General features: G+C 38.9%; 1 protein-coding gene across 14 annotated transcripts in view; it reads right to left on the reverse strand.

Annotated features, from left to right (window-relative positions):
* Positions 1-21,365, reverse strand: part of ATG7 (autophagy related 7) — an 81,585-nt gene that overhangs the window by 24,564 nt on the left and 35,656 nt on the right. For 3 of the 14 annotated variants that reach the window (XM_086846879.1, XM_086846881.1, XM_086846880.1), the window contains exon 19: positions 4,806-5,385. The exons of 5 other annotated variants lie outside the window; for them this stretch is intronic. In XM_086846879.1, coding sequence (XP_086703005.1) covers positions 5,293-5,385 — 93 coding nt within the window. In that variant the 3' untranslated portion in view covers positions 4,806-5,292. Of the gene's footprint in view, positions 1-2,947; positions 3,100-3,724; positions 3,967-4,805; positions 5,386-9,282; positions 12,213-12,237; positions 13,568-21,365 lie in introns of those variants that run through there. 6 more of the 14 variants (XM_086846886.1, XM_086846889.1, XM_086846888.1 and 3 more) reach the window with 4 other exon arrangements.

The raw sequence follows: 21,365 nt of genomic DNA on the forward strand, positions 1-21,365 counted from the left end.
GAATAGTTGCTGTGGCAGCAGTTGCAAATCAAACTCGTTGTAATTATTGTTACAACATAAAAATGAAGAAACGTCCCTGGAAAGGGTTCTGTGCCTTTGATATGTGTGCAGTGCTGGTTTAATCAGGGTTTGCCTCCTTCAGAGACACTGAAAAGAAACAACCAATGAAGAAATAAAGAGGATTTCTTGAAAGGAAGCCAAAATGCAATGTTTTATGCTGAACTACACATATAAGGTAAGGAGGGGGTTTTTTTTTCCCCCCCTCAATGAGTGAACAAAAGTTCAATTTCAGGAGGAGAATACCTTTTTGACAGCACATAAATTAAAATTTGGGACAGAGAGACACACAACCCCAACAGACTGTTGTGGCTTGTCACAGTACTCAAGAATCACAGATTATTCTGAGTTGGAATGGCCAAATTACTCCAAATAAGACTTTTCAAATATAATAATTAAAATAATGACCAAGATCACAGAATCATAAAATGGCCTGGGTTGGATGCACACAAGTGCTCACCAAGAGCCAGAACAGAAAGTCTGAACACTCACTTATTTAATCCTGAAGAATTATATGAAGAAATATTTATAATTGCAGACATTATCAGGTCCACAGAGAACGTGCTTGAGGAATTTGCAAAATTCAAAGGGAGTTCACAACACTGCAATGCAATTTGAATTTTTAAATGTTTTGACTTGCGCTGTTATTAATTTTTATGAGCAGAAAACGCTCTAACAAACACAGTCAAAACATCCTGCAGACAAATGCAGGTAAGATTCAATTTAAAATAATACACTTTTATTTACATGATGTGCATATCCCCGTGGAACATGGCAGAATTTCCACAGAGCACAAAGTCCAAAACAAGACTGTGAATGCAAAGCCAGTTAAATTATCTGGGTTATCCCCCTTAGGATTCTCCATGGCATGTAGGATTCTTACCTTGGACTTTTGTTTATGTACAGTAAGCTTCCACAGGTTTTATTTATAAACTCTTGCTTGGAATTTTCAATTATTTTATTCCCCAGTGCTTCTCCTTTTAAGGCCATCTGTTTCTCCCCATATTTTGCCCCAAGGCACATCAGCTGTCTCCACAGCTGAAAGAAATTCCCATCTCTGGCTCAAAGGAAAACTTGATATTTTTTGTTTATTTGTTGAACCATAAAGAAGCCACCCATCAAAAGAAGAGACCTTTACCTATGAGTTGGGTCTTGGGGTGCTGCACACATCCTCCCCACAAATATCTGTATATTCTTTTATCACTTTGAAATACAAGACAAAAAGCAGGTTATTGAGTATGGGAGACCTAACTATTGTTCATAATGTAAAAACTGCTTCTAAATGCTTTATAATAGAGTTAATTAGTGGAAAATTTGCTCTTCAATCCATGATTCTTAAATAGATCATTTCTTCCATGTATTAACTGAGTAGTGCACAGCAATGTGCAGAAGGAAAAAATAATGATCTCAATCAGTGCAACTTAAAAATAACCTGGTGCCTGGCTTGGCATAATGCAAGAAAATGATGTTTAAATTAGAAAATTATAAATGGGCATAGCTGCCATCACTGACTCACATGAGAAAGTGAGACACAGGACAGGAGAGGTGGAGAATTTGGAAAGAGGAAGTTAACAAAGAGCTCTATTTGGCCTTTTTATCTAAAATTTTCCAGAAAATGTTTTACAGCCAAGAGCCTCAAGATGAATGAAAAGCTGTTTGGAATAGGAGAAGCATCTAGCTGTCAGCAGCAAAAGAGTTTCCAGCAAACCATCCACCAATCCCCACCAAATCAGCCCAAATCCACCAATCCCCACCAAACTTTTGAGCTCACACTCCTCATTTTGGCCTGACCCCTCAATCCCCTCCAGTCCCCTGCTGAATTCGAGCCTCCAAATCCTCCCTGGAGGGAAATGGAGTGGGAGAGTGACCTGGGAGGAATAAAACCCAAACAGAATCCAACACCAGTCCTAAAAGGAAAAAAGGGACTGGGGATGGATGAGGATGGAAATGAGTGAGCTCCAGGCACCCCAAATTTTGCAGCTTTTCTTTGACACATCAAGAGGTGGCTTTGCTTTTCCAGCTACTCAGTGCCCCTAACTCAAGGCATTTCCTTCCCTAACACAAGGCATTTCCTTCCCTAATTCAAGGTATTTCCTTCCCTAATTCAAGGCATTTCCTTCCCTAAGTCAAGGCATTTCCTTCCCTAATTCAAGGCATTTCCTTCCCTAACACAAGGCATTTCCTTCCCTAATTCAAGGTATTTCCTTCCCTAACTCAAGGCATTTCCTTCCCTAATTCAAGGCATTTCCTTCCCTAATTCAAGGCATTTCCTTCCCTAATTCAAGGCATTTCCTTCCCTAATTCAAGGTATTTCCTTCCCTAATTCAAGGCATTTCCTTCCCTAAGTCAAGGTATTTCCTTCCCTAATTCAAGGTATTTCCTTCTCTGCCAGCCTTGCTGTGCTTGTTCCTTTCCTGCCACTTCTGGAGGACATTCATTGCTCCAAGTCACCAACTCCAGCTGGAGAATCAGATTAAAAAAGATTGAAGCAAGCAATAATTTGGACAATTGGATCACTGAAGGAATTTTCTTGCTCAGTGCAAGCTGTTACATCCTGACTGCTTACCAACACATCTAAAGAGAGAGAAAACATCTTTAGAGGCAGGCTCAGCCCAGGCTCCACGTGCCTCCAGTGCCTGGAACCCTGAGGTATCACTCACCTCCCTGCAGGTCCTGATTCCTGCCCATCACACCAACCCTCCCACATGACCCTCCTGTTGAGGAGATAAAAATCCCACTGTGTCTTTTGGGGACTCAGATCTTCATTCTGCCCCCTTTGAAGTCGACCGGAATTTTGGCATTTATCTCCATGATGAAGGATGAGATCCCAAAGTGTTTGTTCAGCAGTTCTGGAAGGATGCCAGCCTTAATAAAAATCAATCAAAATGCATTTTAAAGACTTGGCCAATCCAAATATTTATTTGCAGACTCCCAGACTCATCCCAGTATCTGGCATTTCTTTCCCAGCTGAAATGCAGAGTGATGCTGCTTGGCAGAGGCACCGACATGTTCCCCACCTTTTGTGAGCCAACATTCCTGTTCCTGCAAGCATTCAAACAAGCAGCTTGTAAAGACTCAGCAGGACTCAAACACTGTTCACTTTCTCATCTTCAACTAATGGAATAATGTCTTTGATAAATCTGGCCCAGCAAGATCTTAATCCTACCGTTGGAAGGAGTTCATGAACTTAGCAAGGTTTTCCCCCTGAGAAAGAATCCTCCTCGAGATAAGCTGTGATATTTATTTCTCCAAAAATTCATTCTATTGCTCCAATGAAAAATAAGAAGGCAAAAAACCCAAATGCTGAGGGTGTTATTACTAATACTTTCTAAAAGTAGTGAGTACTAATTAGAGTGGAAAATAAGAGTTTTTTCCGTGGTGCTGGTTACCACCGTGTCCTTATATTTTCAGGACACCACAAACTAGAACAACTTGCTGTTTTCCAGGTTTTTTTAGAATCAGAGATAGAATCAGAAGCTGAGCTGTGAGGATAGCTGAAGGCTTCCAGGGGAAAGAGAAAAGAACAGCAGCAACCATTTACCACATCTGCCCAATCTGATGCATTTGCAGAGTGCACAGGTGAAAAAATCAAATTAAAGCAAACCCTCAGCACAACCACCCCAGAGTTCTGAGAGGTCTTGCATGAGCACAGTTTTAAAAGACTGACCTCCACCATTCCTTGTAATCTTGCTTTTTTTCTTGCTGGATTATTTTATGCAGGAGAATTCTCCAGAATTTCAATTCCTACAGTCTTTTGAAAACTCTTACGGTTTCTATAAATATCATTTCCTCATCCCATTGTCTTCATTAAAGGCACAAAGTCCACCACGTATTCTCCATCTTCACACTTAATCTATCTTAAAATCTCCTTTCGTTATGTCAAGAATTTCTAGAGTTTTGCTTAGAATTCTAGAAAAAAAAAAAGTTAGGGACACCTGGAGATCATTTATTGAATGGGAAACTCATCCCATTTAAACCTTCTCCCCTGGGATAATGTCACTGTCTTCACCTTTTTGCTTCCCCACCTTTGGTAGAGTTTTCTGCTTAGAAAGAGAGAAATGTTGTGTTCCAAGTGCAGTGCCATAATTACAGGAATAATTATTAATAATTATTAACTATTTAAATTAGATACAAGTGTGAAAGCATGGAATGAAATGACTTTTAAACCCAAATCCACTCCTCAGGATCCTATGAAGTTCCCTCAGAATGAAGATCCCTCTGCTTGCACTGGAAATTTAAAATCAAAATCTCAACACTCTCCACACTCCTGCAAACAAAACTCAAAACTTTTGTGCTTTGTAAAATCATAAATATTTATATATAAAATTCACAACAGCAGAATGATTTTTGTTCAGCCTCACACAAATGAAGCCTGTCCTGTAAATTGCCCCTTTTCTTTAAGCTTAACCTCAATCAGGTTTCAACAGCAATTCAAGGATGTGACTTCCCTCTGCACAATATCATAACAAACCCTATAGTAAAGGAAACAATGGACAGGTGTAACCTCAATGAGGAAAAAATCAGTCAAAACAAACAGTTTAGAGCTTGTTTCATTTAGTTAAGGCTAACAAGTCCAAACAAGCTAAAGACACCTCTCAATTTAGGATTATTTTCCTCCTGGCAAAAAAGGAAAAAGAGTATTTTTACAGTCAAATGACATTCAATTTTTTTTTTTCTCTAAATATTAAAATACCCCCCACATTTAATTATGAAAATCCCCCAAAAGACAACAATAAAGAACAACTCTCTAATTTCTATATATATTTGTCTATTTAAGAGAACTAAAACAAAGACAGCATGACAGCATAAATACTTCCAAAATCCAGCACTGACTGAGCCTTTTCAGAGAAACTTCTCCCTGTTAATTTTCAAGCCACCACATACAACAGAAGCTTGAGTTTCCATCTGCAAATATATTGTAATAGACTCAATTTTGGTCAGCACCTTCCATGAACCAGAACCAGAGATGATCTCTAGGAAATAAAACCAAGAATACAAAGAATTCCATCTCTGGCCCACATTTCCGAGGTGCCACAGTTCCGATTCACAGGTAGCTGGCAAATCAACTAAAAAGCCAAAATCGAGAAGAATAAGCCTTGATCAGGTCCTGGCAGCTTGGAATTGCACCAGGACCATCCAAGCACGCTGGGGATGAGCAAGGGAGGAGGAGGAGGGAAGGATTTACTCCACATTTGCTCCTCAGGAAACACCAGGCAGCTGCATCCCCAAAAGTTTTCAGAACAGAACTGCAAGCCTTGCCCCGAGTTTATTCTGCAGTTTGTGTCCTTGCTGCGTTGATTTGGTCAAATTTCTTTCCTGAGATTCTCCCTGGAAATAAGAGAGGGCTAATGCTGTGTGCAGGGGTTGGAAAGGATCAGCCAGACCCCTCCTCTCCTGCTCTCCCCCAGATATTTGCTGAATAACAACATCAGCGCCCCAAATGCTGAATCCCCACGCAGAGACAAGCTCCAGCTTTCAGCTTGGGGTTATTTCCCTGACACTTCTCCATCCACAATGCTCTGTTTAAGCTGGGATATGAAGCTCCACACACATGAAACTCCAGCAGTTTGGCTGGAGAATTAACAACAAAACCTCCCTCAGAGTTACAGCAGCAGGAACGTCACTGGAGGCTGAGTGCATACAAGAGACACTGTCCAAATCTGCACTTACTGTTATTTTTATCCCACAAAACCCCCCAAAATATCTGAAGATGAATATTTTAATGCATTAGAATTTGAATGCATTTGCCTGTTAGAGAAAAATAGATTTCAGGCACTTCCAACAGAGATTTTATACTTTGATTTTTCAAATCCTTTCCACAGCAACCAAGAACAACCAAGATAAATTCCAGGGTGAATTTGTCACCTACACCTTCACTGCTAAAGTGTCTTCTTTTCTCTCCTAGGCAGCAAACTGTGCCAGATTTCCCTAAAGAAAAGCACTTCTCAGTGAACTGAAGGAGAAGCTGGAATACTGGTCTCCCAGTTGCTGTAAGCACCATTTATTTTATATTTCCTCCTCCTAGGAGATGGGAAAGTGAGAATGGTGTGAAAACCACTGCAGACATGAGAGCTGAGCTGAGGTGTGAGACAATGGCACATTCTGTGATACCTGCACCCTTGCAAAGCTTGAATTTCTCTGATTTTCCCTAGAGAAGTTCTGGAGGACAGCTGGGAAAAGTCTGCTAGACAAGCAAGAGCTCTCAAGGCTTCATTAATTTCTGTCAAAATTCCATCATGTTAATTAGGAACTAATTTATAACCTGAAGATATTGACTGGAATTGAGTAACTTCAAGGAGTTCAAGATGCCTGCATGTGAAAATTCTGCTAGATATTGAGAAATACCCCAGAGGCTTCACTTCTCAAATTAATCCTTCAAAAAGACACAACTGTACTGCAAGCATCACATAAAGACTTCAGATGTTATCTCCTCTAATTCCCTTCCACAGAACAAATCAAACAGAGCTGGATGTTGTAAAGTTATCTGGAAATATGTAAATCGTTGGGAATTATTCAAATCACAGCCTTTGCAATGGGACACTGGCTGCAAACTTACTGCACCTTATGACATTAAAGGGAAATATCATGAAGAACCTTGGAATTCTCTTTTTTCAGCATTTGATTGTTTCTGCAGATACCCACATTAAATACAAACAACAGGATCTGCCTGCACTTTGGAAAGAACTGCAGGAATAAATTAACTTTTAGAGTTACAATCATAAAAAGACCTTGCCTTAAAGCCTGACTTTATTATCAATAACCACAACAGAAAAGCTTGAATGAGCATTTTTGAGAGCCACAGCCCTCAGCAACTCTTTGATTTTGATTTTTGAAATAAAACCCTTTCATAAAAGGGCTCGTGGTACCAGTTTTGTGCAAAGACACTCCAAAATCACAAAATATTTGCTTAGGAGTGCCCTTAACATATTTGATTAGCACCAGGTTCCTATAAAAACATTCTTGTTATTTGCTACAATTATAGATTGCCATATATATTTCAGAGCTAAAAGGAACCCAAATATCACTTAATTCACTGTGAATTTTTGTTGTGTTGTTGGCAGCCTGTAACTGCCCATGGCAAATCAAGTGCAGCTGCATTTCCAACCAAGCACAGAAAACACAGCAATGCTGAAATAGATAGGACTGGAAAAATACCTCTCTTTTGCTGGATTATAGAAATAAATGGTAAAAGAATGCATCCCCCAACTCACAATATGCAATTTCAATGTCATTAGTTTTCTGTTTGGAACTAGAACTATCACACAGCAAATAAAGGTCAACATTTGCTTTTATTCTGACTCTTTTTTTTTCCCTAATTTTAAACTGGGTTTTGCTTGCTTTCTAGTTTATTCCCTTCTCCCCTGAAATTATCATGTTATCTGGTAGGAGTAGGTATTTGAATCAATTTAATTAATCTGAGTTATTCTGTGAAAGCAGACGAGTAGATATGTGATTAAAACATCTCAAATGTATTTTTAGTTGTCATAATATAAATCCAACCCTTAAGTGAATGGCCCACACAGGGATCAAACCCAGAAATTTGGTGTTTTTAGCACCATGCTCTGATAAATAGAGCCAGTTAAAAACAAATCACTTCAGAATATCTCTGGGGGTCAGATAAATGCTCTGGAGGACACTCCTGATTGGATTCAGTTTGTATTCAATACAGCAGGAAAATAGTTTTATTAACAGAAATTGTTGCCTTTCAACTCTCTTTTCTGCTCACCCTCAGCAGCTCCCAGGAGATGCTAGCAGGTATAATATCCTATATTTTACATATCTTTATTTTATATATATATATAAATATATATATATAGGTGTATTTCCTGAGCCAGGCACAGCTCAGGATCATTTTCCTCTCAATTCTCAGGGAGCCACAGGAACAATTTTCCTTCCTTGACCACGGATTCTCTGTGGGCTGTGCACAAGTGCCATTCCCCTGGACAAACGTGGAGTTACAGCACCCTGGAAACCTGGAATAAAAACCTTCCTGCTCCCTTCCAGAAGAGAGAACTGATAAACATCTGGGCTCTGGAAATCACTTTGGGATGTTTGCATTCTGCAGCAGCAAACTGCTCTCACACTGTGCCACATCATCACATGATCCTGCACTTTTCCAAGAAAAACCCAAGTCAAGGGAAAAGACTTCATTACCATCCACTCTTTTTTCTTAAAAGTTACATAATTACCCTGCAATCTCTTATAAGATCTTATTTATTTTAGCTTTAATTACTCACTTCAATGAAAGGATTATTTCATCAAATATATCTTTTCACTTAAATAAAAAGCACAGCTCTCTTTCTCTCCGCTGTATATATTTTGTTTACCACTTGCCAAGATGTTATTTCACATATGTGAAAAGAAAACTGGACTGAACACATGTGAAATAAACTCTTGGCAAAGGCACTGCAAGGGCTTGCCATTGAGAAGATTAGATTCTCAAGAAAAGCCTTCTGATTTCTCCAAAATCAACAAAGGTATTAAAAAAAACCAACAACAAACAAAACAAACCCTCACAGAAAGGAAAAGAAAGGATTTTTCATGTAACTCTGAATTTGTTTTTAAGGTTTTCCTCAGAAGAGCTGAACATCTCATTTGTGTGTCCCCCAAGAACTTTCCCATGCTGAGGAAAGGCAGAATTATAAAGTCCTGGTTTTATTCCACTCTGTGTTCCTCACTTGTTTAACAAGACTGAAAACTCCTGATTAAATCATCAACAACTCTGATTTGAATTGATTTTATTGATAAGAATTGTTGTTGTCAGAATGCTCATTAGAATTGTGGGAGAGAGCATTAAATTCTGCTGCTTCCCTTGATTTCTGCACATCTTGCTTAGCCCACAACCCACATCACCATCTATTTTAATCCATTAGAAAGGATTTAATTACTGATTTGAGGGCTCCATTTTGAGAGATGTGAAAAAGCAAATTTCTGCCCTCCTTTAGGCACAATTCCTGCAGACCACCACTAAATGCAAGACAGGAATTTGTTGCACGTTTGCATCTCTCCAGTTCTCAGCTGGGACAGAAAACTCTTTCCAGTCAAACAGATGCTTGTAAAATTGAAAATGAAATTATTTCATTTAGCAGCTTCATCTCAACAAATGTGCACAAATTCAGCTCCCAGGAAAGTTTTCCAGGTGTAGATTTACTAGAAGGTATCTCAAAGATGGAATTTTAGGAGACACAGGTTCAGGAAGAAAACATCACAAAGCTGCTACATCACTGCAATGTTATAAAGAAATACTTTTTAATACTTATTAAATTATCATGTATCTACTTTAGGCTATCCATAAAATACTGCTAAAATCAGATTAAATTACACCATCAGCTATGCCACATTTGTCCATAACAGTTCAACTGTGCAGCTGGGACTTCCCAGCAGCCAAAAATATAAAAGTAAATAGCACAAACACCCATGAAAAACTCCCTTTTAAAATAATTTTAAAGCTAGCCATTTTCTCACAATTTTTCAGAACTTTACAGGTGAAAAAACCAGTGAGATTGAGTTCCCTGATAAAAAAAAAAACAAACCCACAAGAACAGAAACAAAACTGGGGAAGGATTCGAGGATCCCCGATTGCTCCTTTTCTGCAAGAAATTCACATTTCTTCCTAACCTCAAAGAGAAATCAAAGATCCGAGGAGATTTGTGACAAATCAAACTGCCTATTTACCTTAAACAACAGATTTTGGTTCAAACCCAGTTATTATGGAAAAGAAATCACACTTCCACAGCACAGCACAAAACATTGGTGGCTTAGAGCCCTTCCGTGCCTTATTAGCAGGAATTGTTGCCTTTCAAGTCTCTTTTCTCCTCACCCTCAGCAGCTCTCAGGAGATGCTAGCAGGTATAAACATGCTTTCTTTTAATTACACAACTGGATTACTGCTGTAACCGATTCCCAGCTCCAGCAAATTATAATCAAGTGCCCATTGTGCATAACAATCATTTAATGGCTGACAAACCATAATAAAGCAACTTTTTAATGAAGAAAGCTGGAAAGCTGCCTGAATTTTATGGCAGCACACTCCAAAAGAAAGAGTTACAATCTGTATTTAAGATTAAGAGAGCCTTTTAATCCAGATGGCCAGAATTAAAACGAGGCAGTGCAGGGAAATTTTGATCAAAAGCTAGTGCAACATGAAAGTCCCAAAATTCCCCCAGTAAACCACGGCTAATTATTTCAAACAGAGGCTGCACGTTTGTTTTATATTGGGAAGAACTCTGAGGGAAACACAGTGTGAATATGTTCCTTTCCCTGTGATAATTCACTCACCCATTAGCTTTCCTATCATAAAAGAAAGCAGCAAGAAATCTCTCTGCAGGCAGAACTGTTTGGACAGTTAAATAATACATTTTTCAAGGAATCTGCAAAGTGACAAATTATTTCAGATTAGTGTATATGCAGCTTTAAGATACAGCTGAGTAAAACTGAAGCTGCTGAAAATGAAATTTTTAAAGGTTTTTAGTTGCAGTATTGTGTTGTTAATTAATAAATGACACCCAAGTTTCAGCCAAGTTTGCTCTCCTCTGCTGTAATTCCCCTGGGAGACCTGAAACACTGCTCAGAATATGTTCCTTTCCCTGTGATAATTCACTCACCCATTAGCTTTCCTATCATAAAAGAAAGCAGCAAGAAATCTCTCTGCAGGCAGAACAGTTACATAATAAAATTTTCAAGGAATTTACAAAATAAATGACCAATGATTTCACATTTGCAGCTTTAAGATACAGCTGACTAAAACTGAATCCCTCTAATTGTTCTTAAAAAGTACACAAATACCAATTTTTAGCAGAGCAATAAAGCAGTGAGAGGCTCAGCTTTTCAGTGATTCTCTTTCTGCTGCTGGGGGTTTTGTAGAAACACAAAGACACACAGAGACATTGACTGCTCAGCTCCTCTACAATAAAAAATATTTGTCTTTTGCAAAGAGTTTCTGTGCTGATGAAATAAAACCTCGGTAAAATTCATCAATTAAAAAGAAATCATAGAGTCCTGCCAAGTCTGAACTTGCACAAAGCCAGCTTCACTTCACCTTCTAAAAACACCCAAGAAGAGCCCATTTGGGACAGCTCCTTCTTCTTGCTCTCATCTTTACATCCATTTCTTTCATCTCTTGGCTGAGGCCAAGCCGGTGCTGAACTGTGACATAAATCACTCTGGCACAGTCAGAAATACTGATTCTGACAGAAAAATAAGGAATTCTTTTGAGAGTGGGCAAATCCCAGGGAATCATGCTGCTCCACAGCATCCTGCTCCCTCCCAGCAGGAACACAGGAGTGATCTGGTTTCTGACACACAGACTTTCTGCTCTTCCAGGGCTGGAAGGAGATCACGGCATCTTTGATTTGTATTTTCTTCTGTTTCATGATTTTCTGACAGCAGTAACCTTTGAAAGTCAGCCAGGCTCCCTCGAATGAGGAAGGGCTGACAAAACCTGATCACTGATGTCACTGCTGTCCATATTTATGTTTTATGATATTTATGTGCACACACAGAAGGAACTTTAGATCTCTCTGCTCCCAAACACACACCAAGGGCTGCTGCAAGCACAAAAGCTGCCAGTTAATCTGTTTTTTTTCCTGTAAAAAGGGGCAACATTTCTACCTCATGGATTAAGGGAGTTGAGGGAAAACTTGCTGAGAGTGTGACACACACAGAGGTTTGACAAAAAGGATATCAAGACCCAAACATCTGAAACCTCAGGCTCATCCTGGCTGCACAACATCTATCATTTTCTAAATGTTACCATTTTCCCTCTGAACTCTCTCAGGGTGAACAAAATATTATTGAATGACTCAAAATCAGAAAAAAATCCCGCAGTGAGCGTGAGCTGAATCACAAGCTGTGCTGCTGGTGGTAGCAGCATCTCCTAAAGATGCAGTAAAAAGCAAATCCTGTCCAAAAGCAAGAGTGATGGAACTGCTGCTCCCTCTGGGACAAGGAGCAATCCAGGACTGTTCAGTCCCCCTTATCCCAATTTTTCAAACGAGCCTCTTGTGCAATGTCAGGGTTTGTGCTGCTGTGGACAGAACAGGGCACTGCATTCTTGTGCCAGGAAAATCAGAATTGTCACTCACAAGGGTTTACACACAGGAAAAGCCAAATCCAGTGGAGCTGTGATTATTCTCAACCATTCAGCAAAAACAGCCCTGAAAGGAGGAAAATCAAACAAAAGAAAAATCACACGTGAAATTTATTAATGAGAGACACAGGAGGAAAATCTAATTGAGGAAAAGAGATCAAAATTGCCAAAAGAAGATGCAAAAAGAAGCTGAGAGCGGCTGGCCTGAACTATTCCAGCTCTTCTTCCAGAAGGAACTCATGGAAATGAGTGAAATATCAGAGTCAGGCCTGGGTCTGCATTTGGGAATTGGCTCCTGCTCCAAAGCTCTGCTCTCTGCTGTACAAGGGAATTCTTAGGATAACTAAGTTAAAAATTACAACATACCATACTGAAATAAACACTGGAGAACAAATAATTATAAAACAGCCATTAAAATGCACCCCCCCCACCCCCAAATCAACACAATTGTTTATTTGTAGAATGCCTGCAATTGTTTTTTTAAGGGAGTCATAAAAATTCCTCGCTCGCCAGGAGTCCATTCATGAGGGCAATGAATTTCCAGAAAATCCAATTTTTTATACAGCTCAAGAAAAATATATTTGGATATAAACTTTAAAAAAATAGTGCTTTTAAACTAATAGCTTTATTCCTTAGAATGAACAAAGACTTGCCTGCAATGTAAACAATGAAAATAAAATTAAAAAAAGGAAGACCACGAGTCTTGTAACCTAAACACAATAGCCATTGTCTGGACTTCCCTATTTCCATGAAGAACATCTGATTTTCATTTTGGATTAGAACATTCTGCTAAAATTACTAATATACTGGGATAAAACTTAATTTAAAATTTCCAGATGAACAACTTCAGCTACGATCTGATGGCTGCTCCCTAAGTGAGAATTCCCGTTTTAACTGCGGAAAAACGATTAAAATCCAGCACTGAATCCTTGTTGCAATAAGTTTTGATGATCTCAGAGAGAACAGTAGAAAAAACCACCACATAAAACTCAGATCCACTGGCAGCTTTTGTCACTGCCTGGCCAGGGAAAGCCTGGCTCGTGGCCTGATATGTTTGTAATTCCAAGAACTTCCAGTGTTTTTCTGTGAAGAGATATTCAATTGCCAGGGATAAAAATTCAACTTTAAATGTGCTGGAGTTGATAGTGAGAACAAGGACGACCAACTTCTGATTTTTCACTTCCTTGGCTCTTCTGCTCAATAAAAAGCAATGGGGAGACCTGAGTTGGCCAAAAAACAGGAATAGAAGGGGCTCCTTCTTTTTGTTTGTGTGAGGGGGGTGAAAACAAATCTGGGAATTGTTGGTGATGTCAGCATGCTCTGGTTTGCAGCAAAAACACACAAAAGCCAAGAGCTTCAGTACAAAAGCTGCAGCAGGAGTTTCAGCCCAGCTTTTCCATGTGCTCCGTTCTTTCCATGGAACTGGGGTGAAAGAAGAGCAAAAACTCCAGTGAAAAGTTCAGAAATGTCTGTGCAAAAATAGGGGCAGAAACAGATGCTCTCACTCTCGTCTGAATGAGGACACACAATCTGATTCTGACCATGGAAATAGAATATTGGTTTAAAAAAATGGTATCTGAGGCCATCAGGATCCTGTGGACAGCCTTAAGTTTCCAAGAAATTCCATTAGTTTCAGGCATGAGGAAGATAGAGGAAAAACAAGATTAAAAAAAAAACCAACTTTTTTTTTTAATAGATATAAATGTTAGGGTTTAAAGTGTAACTTTTGATGTTTAATTGTCAAATGTAGAGGTAACAGGCTTTGGCAAGAGCTGTGGGTTAGAATAATTCCCCAGGCACACAGGGCTGAGGGAGGCTGCTGACAAGGGGCAATGGGATGAAGGAATATTTCCCCCCTCAAAAAATGCCTGGTAAATTACATAAATTACACCTGATACTCAACAGGCAGGAAAAACAGGTACTGACAATTTCTTATTGCTCAACTGGGATGCAAATATTGGAAGGTGCATGTTTGTACAAGAAGAATGGAAAATCAACCAGAATATTAAATTGACTTTATAGGGAGAACAGAATAAATGCTGGGCTCACTAAAGGAACAAATAGAATAAAACACAGGGCCTGATCCTAACCTCTAGTCCAGTTTTTGTACAGAACAAATTTAAATATTTAAATGCAAACAAAACAAAAAGTATAAAAATGAAGTATAAATCAGTTAACAGCACTGCAGTATTACTGATGTAATTCATTAGTCCAGTAGCTGTTTAAAATGTAAGTGTTTGCAAGCAGAAATTGAATAAATGCTGCATTACTCAACCAGATTATTGTGAAAGAACAGAAAGACTGAAGAAAAATTATGTTGGTTTTTTTTTAACAGGACAAGGCTCACAAAAAGTGCAAGAAAGGGCCAGTAATGAACAGCATTTTTTATAACATTTTGATACAAAAACAAGTCCATTACTGCAAAGTAAATTAAAAAAAAGAAACTATTGAAAATTGAAATAGTGAACATTGAATTATTAGTTATAGTTTTAATTATTAGTTATTGAATATTGAAAATATTGAAAAGTAAATGTCTAGAAGCATTTCTGTATCAGCTTACAACTACCACTAGAACAAAAGAATACAAAAATAACAGGAAGCTGCAAGTGTTGAGTCTGAGAGTTTACCATGAAATAACCTGAAGTAAATCTGCAAATCTAGAAGATGAAAAGATGAATGTTTTTATTTAATATTTTATTTCATATCCAACATCCAGAGGATGCAAAGGAGACATTCAAAGCCAATGCAAACAGAGAAATTATGGAGCACAGAAATTATGGAGAGCAGAAATGTTGGGATGCTGGGAAATCCAAAGGAAGCAAGAGATGGGATTGAAGTGAGTGAATGAGACAGGAGAAATTCATCACTAAATTCACTGCAATGATACATCTTGGAGAACTAAAGCAAAACTGAGAAAATGTTAAAAATAACAGCACTGGAGGAAGGTTTAAAGCAAACTCTATTGGATGGGGCTGGAGCACTTTATAGTAAACTGGAAGAGCACAATAGGAGGATGGAAGGTTTTGAATGCTTAACAGAAAACATTTGTGGCCCATGAATGAAATAGTTCCAGCTCCCAGCAACAATGACAAAATTGTCCCAGCAAAAGGGAAACCAGGAAAGTCTTTAAGAGCAAAAATAATACCAGTGGTTTGCACAGCAATAACATCTGTGACTTATGTCAATATAGGCACAATAAAGAATGAGAGCTGTCTTCATTCAGCTTTAAAAATACCTTTGGGTGGGATACAGAGAGGAAAATGAGCTGAGGGCTTGCAAGAGTGGAGAAATCGCAGCTGCTGGGTTTTGTGGACTAACAGGTTTTTCATAATTGCCATTAATTTATAATCTGGGCAAGAGATTGTTCCCATTCTTCCCTTCTGCCCTCCAACTCTGACATCCGGAAGAAACGGATTTTTGCATTTGAAGATTTTGATTCTGTGATGCTGCTCATAGCATGGAATGAGAAGCCCTAAATTAAAATATTCCACTTGGACAATGCAAGGCAACACTTCAGAGCAGGACACCCTTTCCACACAGTTGTCTCTGCAGGCTCTGATTTACCTCCATGTGGTGAGAAACACGCTCCAGCACCAGCCTGCTGTCTAAAGGTGGTGTGCGAGCTGTGCTCCTGCAGGATCAGGAATGATGCTCCCTGCTTCCCCACCTGTTTCCTTGGAACAGGAATGCCCTGGTGAGCCTCACATGGATCACACCACGCAGTGTGTGGGGCTCCTGAAAAACCCTCCCTTTGGTTTTTCACTTGGCTCCTCTTTCTGTGAACCCCATAACCCAAACCTGCTCCCAGAGCTCATCCAGCTCTTGCAAATCCTCTGGAATGTGTCCAGCTCGTCCCCCCACCACACTGTGAGCTGCACCTGGACTCCTCTGTGCCTTCTGCCTGCTGTGCCTACCCTGGGAGTCACTCCACAACCCCAAGAGAGAGATTTCAAAAGGTACAAAACACAACAGGTATGAAAAATGACAGGTTTTACTCTGCAGGGAAATGATTTATTGATGCTGAGAGCTTAATTTAGTAATCAGACACTATCCAAGAGAACAAAAAACCCCACTCGGCCATGGAACAGTCGGATGAGGAAGCTATTCCAGCTTTTGACGTAGTTTTGTCCCAAATTCAAAGTTAAAAAGACTGGGGCAGAAGTTATCCAATGCACTGAAATCCAGTCTCATGCTGGATTTCACCCAGGGCTGTACCTCAAAGGCAGAAGACACTTAGTCATATTTCTCCATAACTAAATTCCTGAGTCACATTGCAGAGGGGAGAGTCAAAGGCAGCTCAAGAACAATTTCTGCCATTACATATTTTCTCATTACAGTATTGCTTGTAAGGAATTAATGTTGTAAGACTTATTTCAAAGCTTAAAAACCTTTCATCATTGATTATGGCTCATTTCTCATTCAGACTCACATTCATTCCCACAGCACTAATTCTGCATTGTGGAATCAAGAGTAAACGATGACTGCTGAGCTAATTTTAAGAAAGCAATAAATAATTTGCAATTAATCATCTGTTAAAGCAATAATCCTTTTGAAACATCTCTGCAGTACTACAGACTTCACAGAAAGGAATGGAATGCAGCTGTCTAGAGAGCATTTCTGGATGTCACAGCACTCTCTGAGCTGGGTTAGGGAAGCAGTGTCAAAATGCTGCCAGTTTTATCCAGCTGAGATTAATGAAATGATCCAATGGATGTGAGATGCACTGAACTCCTAACTCACCCGGAGCAGAGACCTTGCAGCAGCCCAGCACACCACAGAGCTGTCTCACATCTGCATTTCCCCTCTAATTACACTACCCGTGACTAAATTCTGCAGGAAAAGAAAGCCAATTTCAGTCCTTTGTTTCTACAGCCACAATTCCCCATTTCCTCTGGCCTAGCTCAGACCTCCATGACCATTGCTGTCACTCATCCTGCTCCCAGAATGTTTTATCCCAGAGATCCAGCCCAGCCCCAGCAGCTCAGCCCATTTCCTCCCCCACAAGCTCAAGAATTCCAAGTCATTTCAGAAATATGATCTTGATCACATCAACTCTGCTGCACCTCACTGCACTCATTAAGACTCATTTCTCCCTGCAAAAGCTGGATTTATTCCTTTCTGTACATTATCCAGCGATCTGGAGACCTAAAGAATGCTCCCACAAAATTCATCGGTGGCTTGGTGTCAGTTCAAAGCTGTCAAACCTGCTGATTCATTTCAGCAGCATTTACTGTGCTTCATTAAGTCTAGATCTCAATGTTTTCAACAAAATAATGAAGTTATATATAACTCAAAGCAGCAGCACCAATAAATCCTTCAAGCCTTTGGCAACTCCTTTAATCCAAAGTAATCGTGTTTCCTTGTATAACAAGTCTTGTGATGTCTCTAATACCATCTCACTATAGTAACAACAGCCTTCATGTTATAGCTCTCTGCATGCCTCCAGTATTAATCAGATCCCAGATTTAAATATGAAATTAGAGAACTCTTGATACTCTTCCTGAAACAGATATGCTAATCAGAGCCCCCCCTTCCTCCCAAATTGATAAAATAGTGCAATAAAGATCAGACCCGTGGAGCTGTCGATGCTGGAGTCAAAGATTGCTGGTTATTGCTGTGCTCTATGACCTCATCCCTTCACAATAAAATACCAATTCTAAACAGCCACTTCTATCTGCCACAAGCTCTTTTTCTTTGCTTTTAAACAGAAGAATTAAAAAAAAAAATAAAAAAGAAAAATGTCACTAGAAGGAAGGATTGCAGACTTCATGCTAGAACTGGGAATGTCATTGGCCTTCAAATGCAAAGCACACAATGATCAAAACATTTATTCTTCAATTTAGAGATTTCTTAATGAAAGCAACATTCTTCTATTTCACAAATGAGCTGAAATCCTAGTAATTTTCCAAATACAATGACTTTTTTCTAGTACTGCCCTGAAAACTCCTGCAGCATCCTCCAGCAGCTGTTACTTAATGGGACATTACTGCTCACCAACCTTGCTTGAATTTAACCTCACTTAGCAGAAAACCTTGTGACCTCCATGCCTCAACTTAACTAAAATGATGTTTAACAGCATTACTTCCTCTTCCCAAATCTCCCATAACCATCTCTAATTTCCACCATTGAAAAAGAAAAGTCACAGTCAGCTCCTTGAACTTTATCAACATGTTTGGCTATAATCAAGATTAGACTTTGCTGAGCAATCCAAACATAATCTGCAGGCATAAATATACAAATTAAACAAGATTAAATTGCATATTAAATGCATTCAACAGTTTGATCCCAATACTAAAATATAGATTAAATCCAGAAAGCAGAAGTATCAAATGCAAAGAAGTTTCTTTTAGAGAAATAAAATCTTATTTTGCATTTGCATCATCTTTGCCCATAACCCTTTGCAGATCTAGTAAGAATTAAAATCCAGCTTCAGTTTCATGTCTGAAAAGAAGCTCAAGGTATCAGAATTTATTAGATATGATTTGCCTGTGGAGGAAGAGACTAAATGAGTTCTAGTGCTGGAGTTACTCTTGCAGAAAGAAGAGCAGAGCAATCCCAGGTACGGCACCAGCACAGGCACCATGTGTGGCAAAGGCAGATCCAGAGATTAGCACACATAAATCACTCACCAGGGGAGAAAAAAAAATACCCTCCTCGACTGCCAGCTAAGACAACTAACACAAAATGCATGTTTTCACAAGGGCTATTCAAAGAAATAGCATTAGTGGGGAGAATGAGTCACGGGCCAGCAAGCTCCACACACTGCAGCCACTCGGAGTGAGAAGACAAAGGGAATTAGGACTTAGATGATTATTATTTTTTTTTTTAAATAACCAAGAAGCATTAGCAAAACCAGCTGCTGCACTGTAATATTTCTAAATAGCTTTGTTATGCCTTCATATTCTCTTCCAGTAGGAGTTTTCTCTGACTTGCATTGGGTTTGCTGTTGTTGGCACGCTGTCTCAGTAGACATTAGACAAATAAACTTTTCAACAACATAAAGACTTTTAAAACTGTATCTCTTAACCCCTATCCCCTTGAGAGGCTGGAAAGTGGTTGCTTAATTCTTTACAGGTTTACTTGTGCCTCCCTTCTCCATTTCTGTGACTTTCTTTAGCTCCCAAAAATATAAATAAATCTCTAAGCAGCTAGCTCCACCTAAATCACAGTTTGTATCTATTTCCTATGCATGGATTTTTTGTATTTGTTGATTAACCTATTGGATTTCACATTTGACTTGCAGGGGATTAAATTCCTTGCCTGGTGGCCTTGAGTCAGTGCTTTACAATTACAGGAGTTTATTTTGTATATAACATGTACTTCAAGAGAACTCTCATTTTCAGATGACGAAGTACTGATGTACTTGCACATGTAGAGTTTTTCTCCAAATTTATTTCCATACTCTCACAGATTTGAGATCATTCCAACTAGACCAGTTTTATTCTTGTTTGCTTTTGTGTTTTAACTGGAATAGAGTCAATTCACCTCTTGTCTTAGAGAGTCCTGTGCCATTAAATGGCCATTTTGCAGTATTTTACACTTCAATAATCACACAACACCTGCACATACGCCTTCCTGCACAGAGATGGCAGCAGAACTGCTACACAGACTTCAAACCAGCTCTGGGAGCTGATCCTAAACACATTCTAGCCATGAATTTCCTTCCCACAAGGGCTTGCAGCTCAACCTAACTTTTAAAAATTCTGTTGTTAGATTTCCAGATCTAGCATTTTCTATTTACCAAAACCACTCCTATTTATCCAGTAAAACTGCATTATTTTAAGGTTGCTGTGTAACAATTAAATGACTAAAAATCATCATCACAAATTTTCCTGTATATGGAAATAACAACAAACTCAGTAACTGACAAGCAGCTTTTGCTTTGTGAAAATATCACATGTAGGAAAAGCTTTGGTGTCCCAGACTCCACACTACAAAATGCAATAACTCATCACTAATTTGAAGCACAATATTTAATACCTAAAGTGAGGTTTTTAAAGGATGAGAGACCAAGAAAATAGAAAGTCATCCTCAAAATTTTTTTTTTAAACATTATGCTCTCCAAACTCAAAAGTGAGACACTTTTCTCTTGGGTAATTCTTTATTACATGTATAACAATGCAGACTTTTAAATGTCTCTTCATGAGGTCAGGCACAACTTTAATTTACAAGATTTAACTTTCCATCTAATTTGACCCTAAATCAACTAAGAGAAGTCACTATTGAGGCAAAATTACCAGCAAAGAGATGAGAACTGATCCTTATCTTCTCAGGCTCATTTTGGAATCAAAGCTGGGTTTTAACTAGAGAATTGGTCATTAATTTTCATCCTTCCTAAGATACCAGGTGGCTTCTCCAGGACTCCAGCCAATTCCATAGAAACAGCTATGTTGCATGGCAGATTTCAGCTGGGAGCCAAGTTTTAATGTGCTCCAAAAAAGTGTTGGAGAAAGGAAACTTCAGGAGAACCTAAACTACAGCGAGGGAAAGGGAACACCAGCGCTTTGCAGAGATGTTCATTAAAGTGCAAACACCAGGAAAATATTCAAATAGAAATATTTCAAATGGAAAGAAAGCTCAGGCTAGAATGAGCTGGTAAGTATTAATTTTAAAGGCTCTCAAATCTGCCTGTTTTATAAATTAGTGTCAACCAGAACTCAGTAGCAACACAGATGCAAATCTTTAAACACTCACACTGGTAAAGTTCAGTTTCAATTCAATTGAAAAATTCAGTTGTTCACAAAGGAAGAAACTCTGAGACATGGTTAAAATTCAAGCTGGGAAGTTGTTTGCTATCAGTTTTCCATCTGAGATTTCCACACAGGAGCACGTCTTAAAATTGATGTTCTGCTCTTAAAATTTGTGGTGCTTAATTTCCTCTGTGAATTAGCAACTGCTGGCATTAAAGAGAGGCTGTTGCTAAACCCACAGGATTTCCCAGCAGCTCTTCACTGTTTCAATCAATTATAATTATTCAATCATTTATAACCATTTCCTAGTTTCACTTATATTTATATAAAATATAAATGGAAAGTCGGTTCCAGAGTTGAAAAGAAGCCACAGTTGCTTGTGCAGAAAGGTTTTGTGGTGTGAATCAGATGGTGGCCACCACAAAGCACCCATGCTCCTGGGGGATGTGAGAATTGCCTGCAAGGGTTAATCCTGACACAAACACCCTCAGAAAAGTTCAGGAGATGCTTCCAGAGGAAATCTGGATTCT

Source organism: Cyanistes caeruleus, chromosome 11 (assembly GCF_971803275.1).
Source record: "Cyanistes caeruleus chromosome 11, bCyaCae1.hap1.1, whole genome shotgun sequence".
Classification (NCBI taxonomy): domain Eukaryota; kingdom Metazoa; phylum Chordata; class Aves; order Passeriformes; family Paridae; genus Cyanistes; species Cyanistes caeruleus.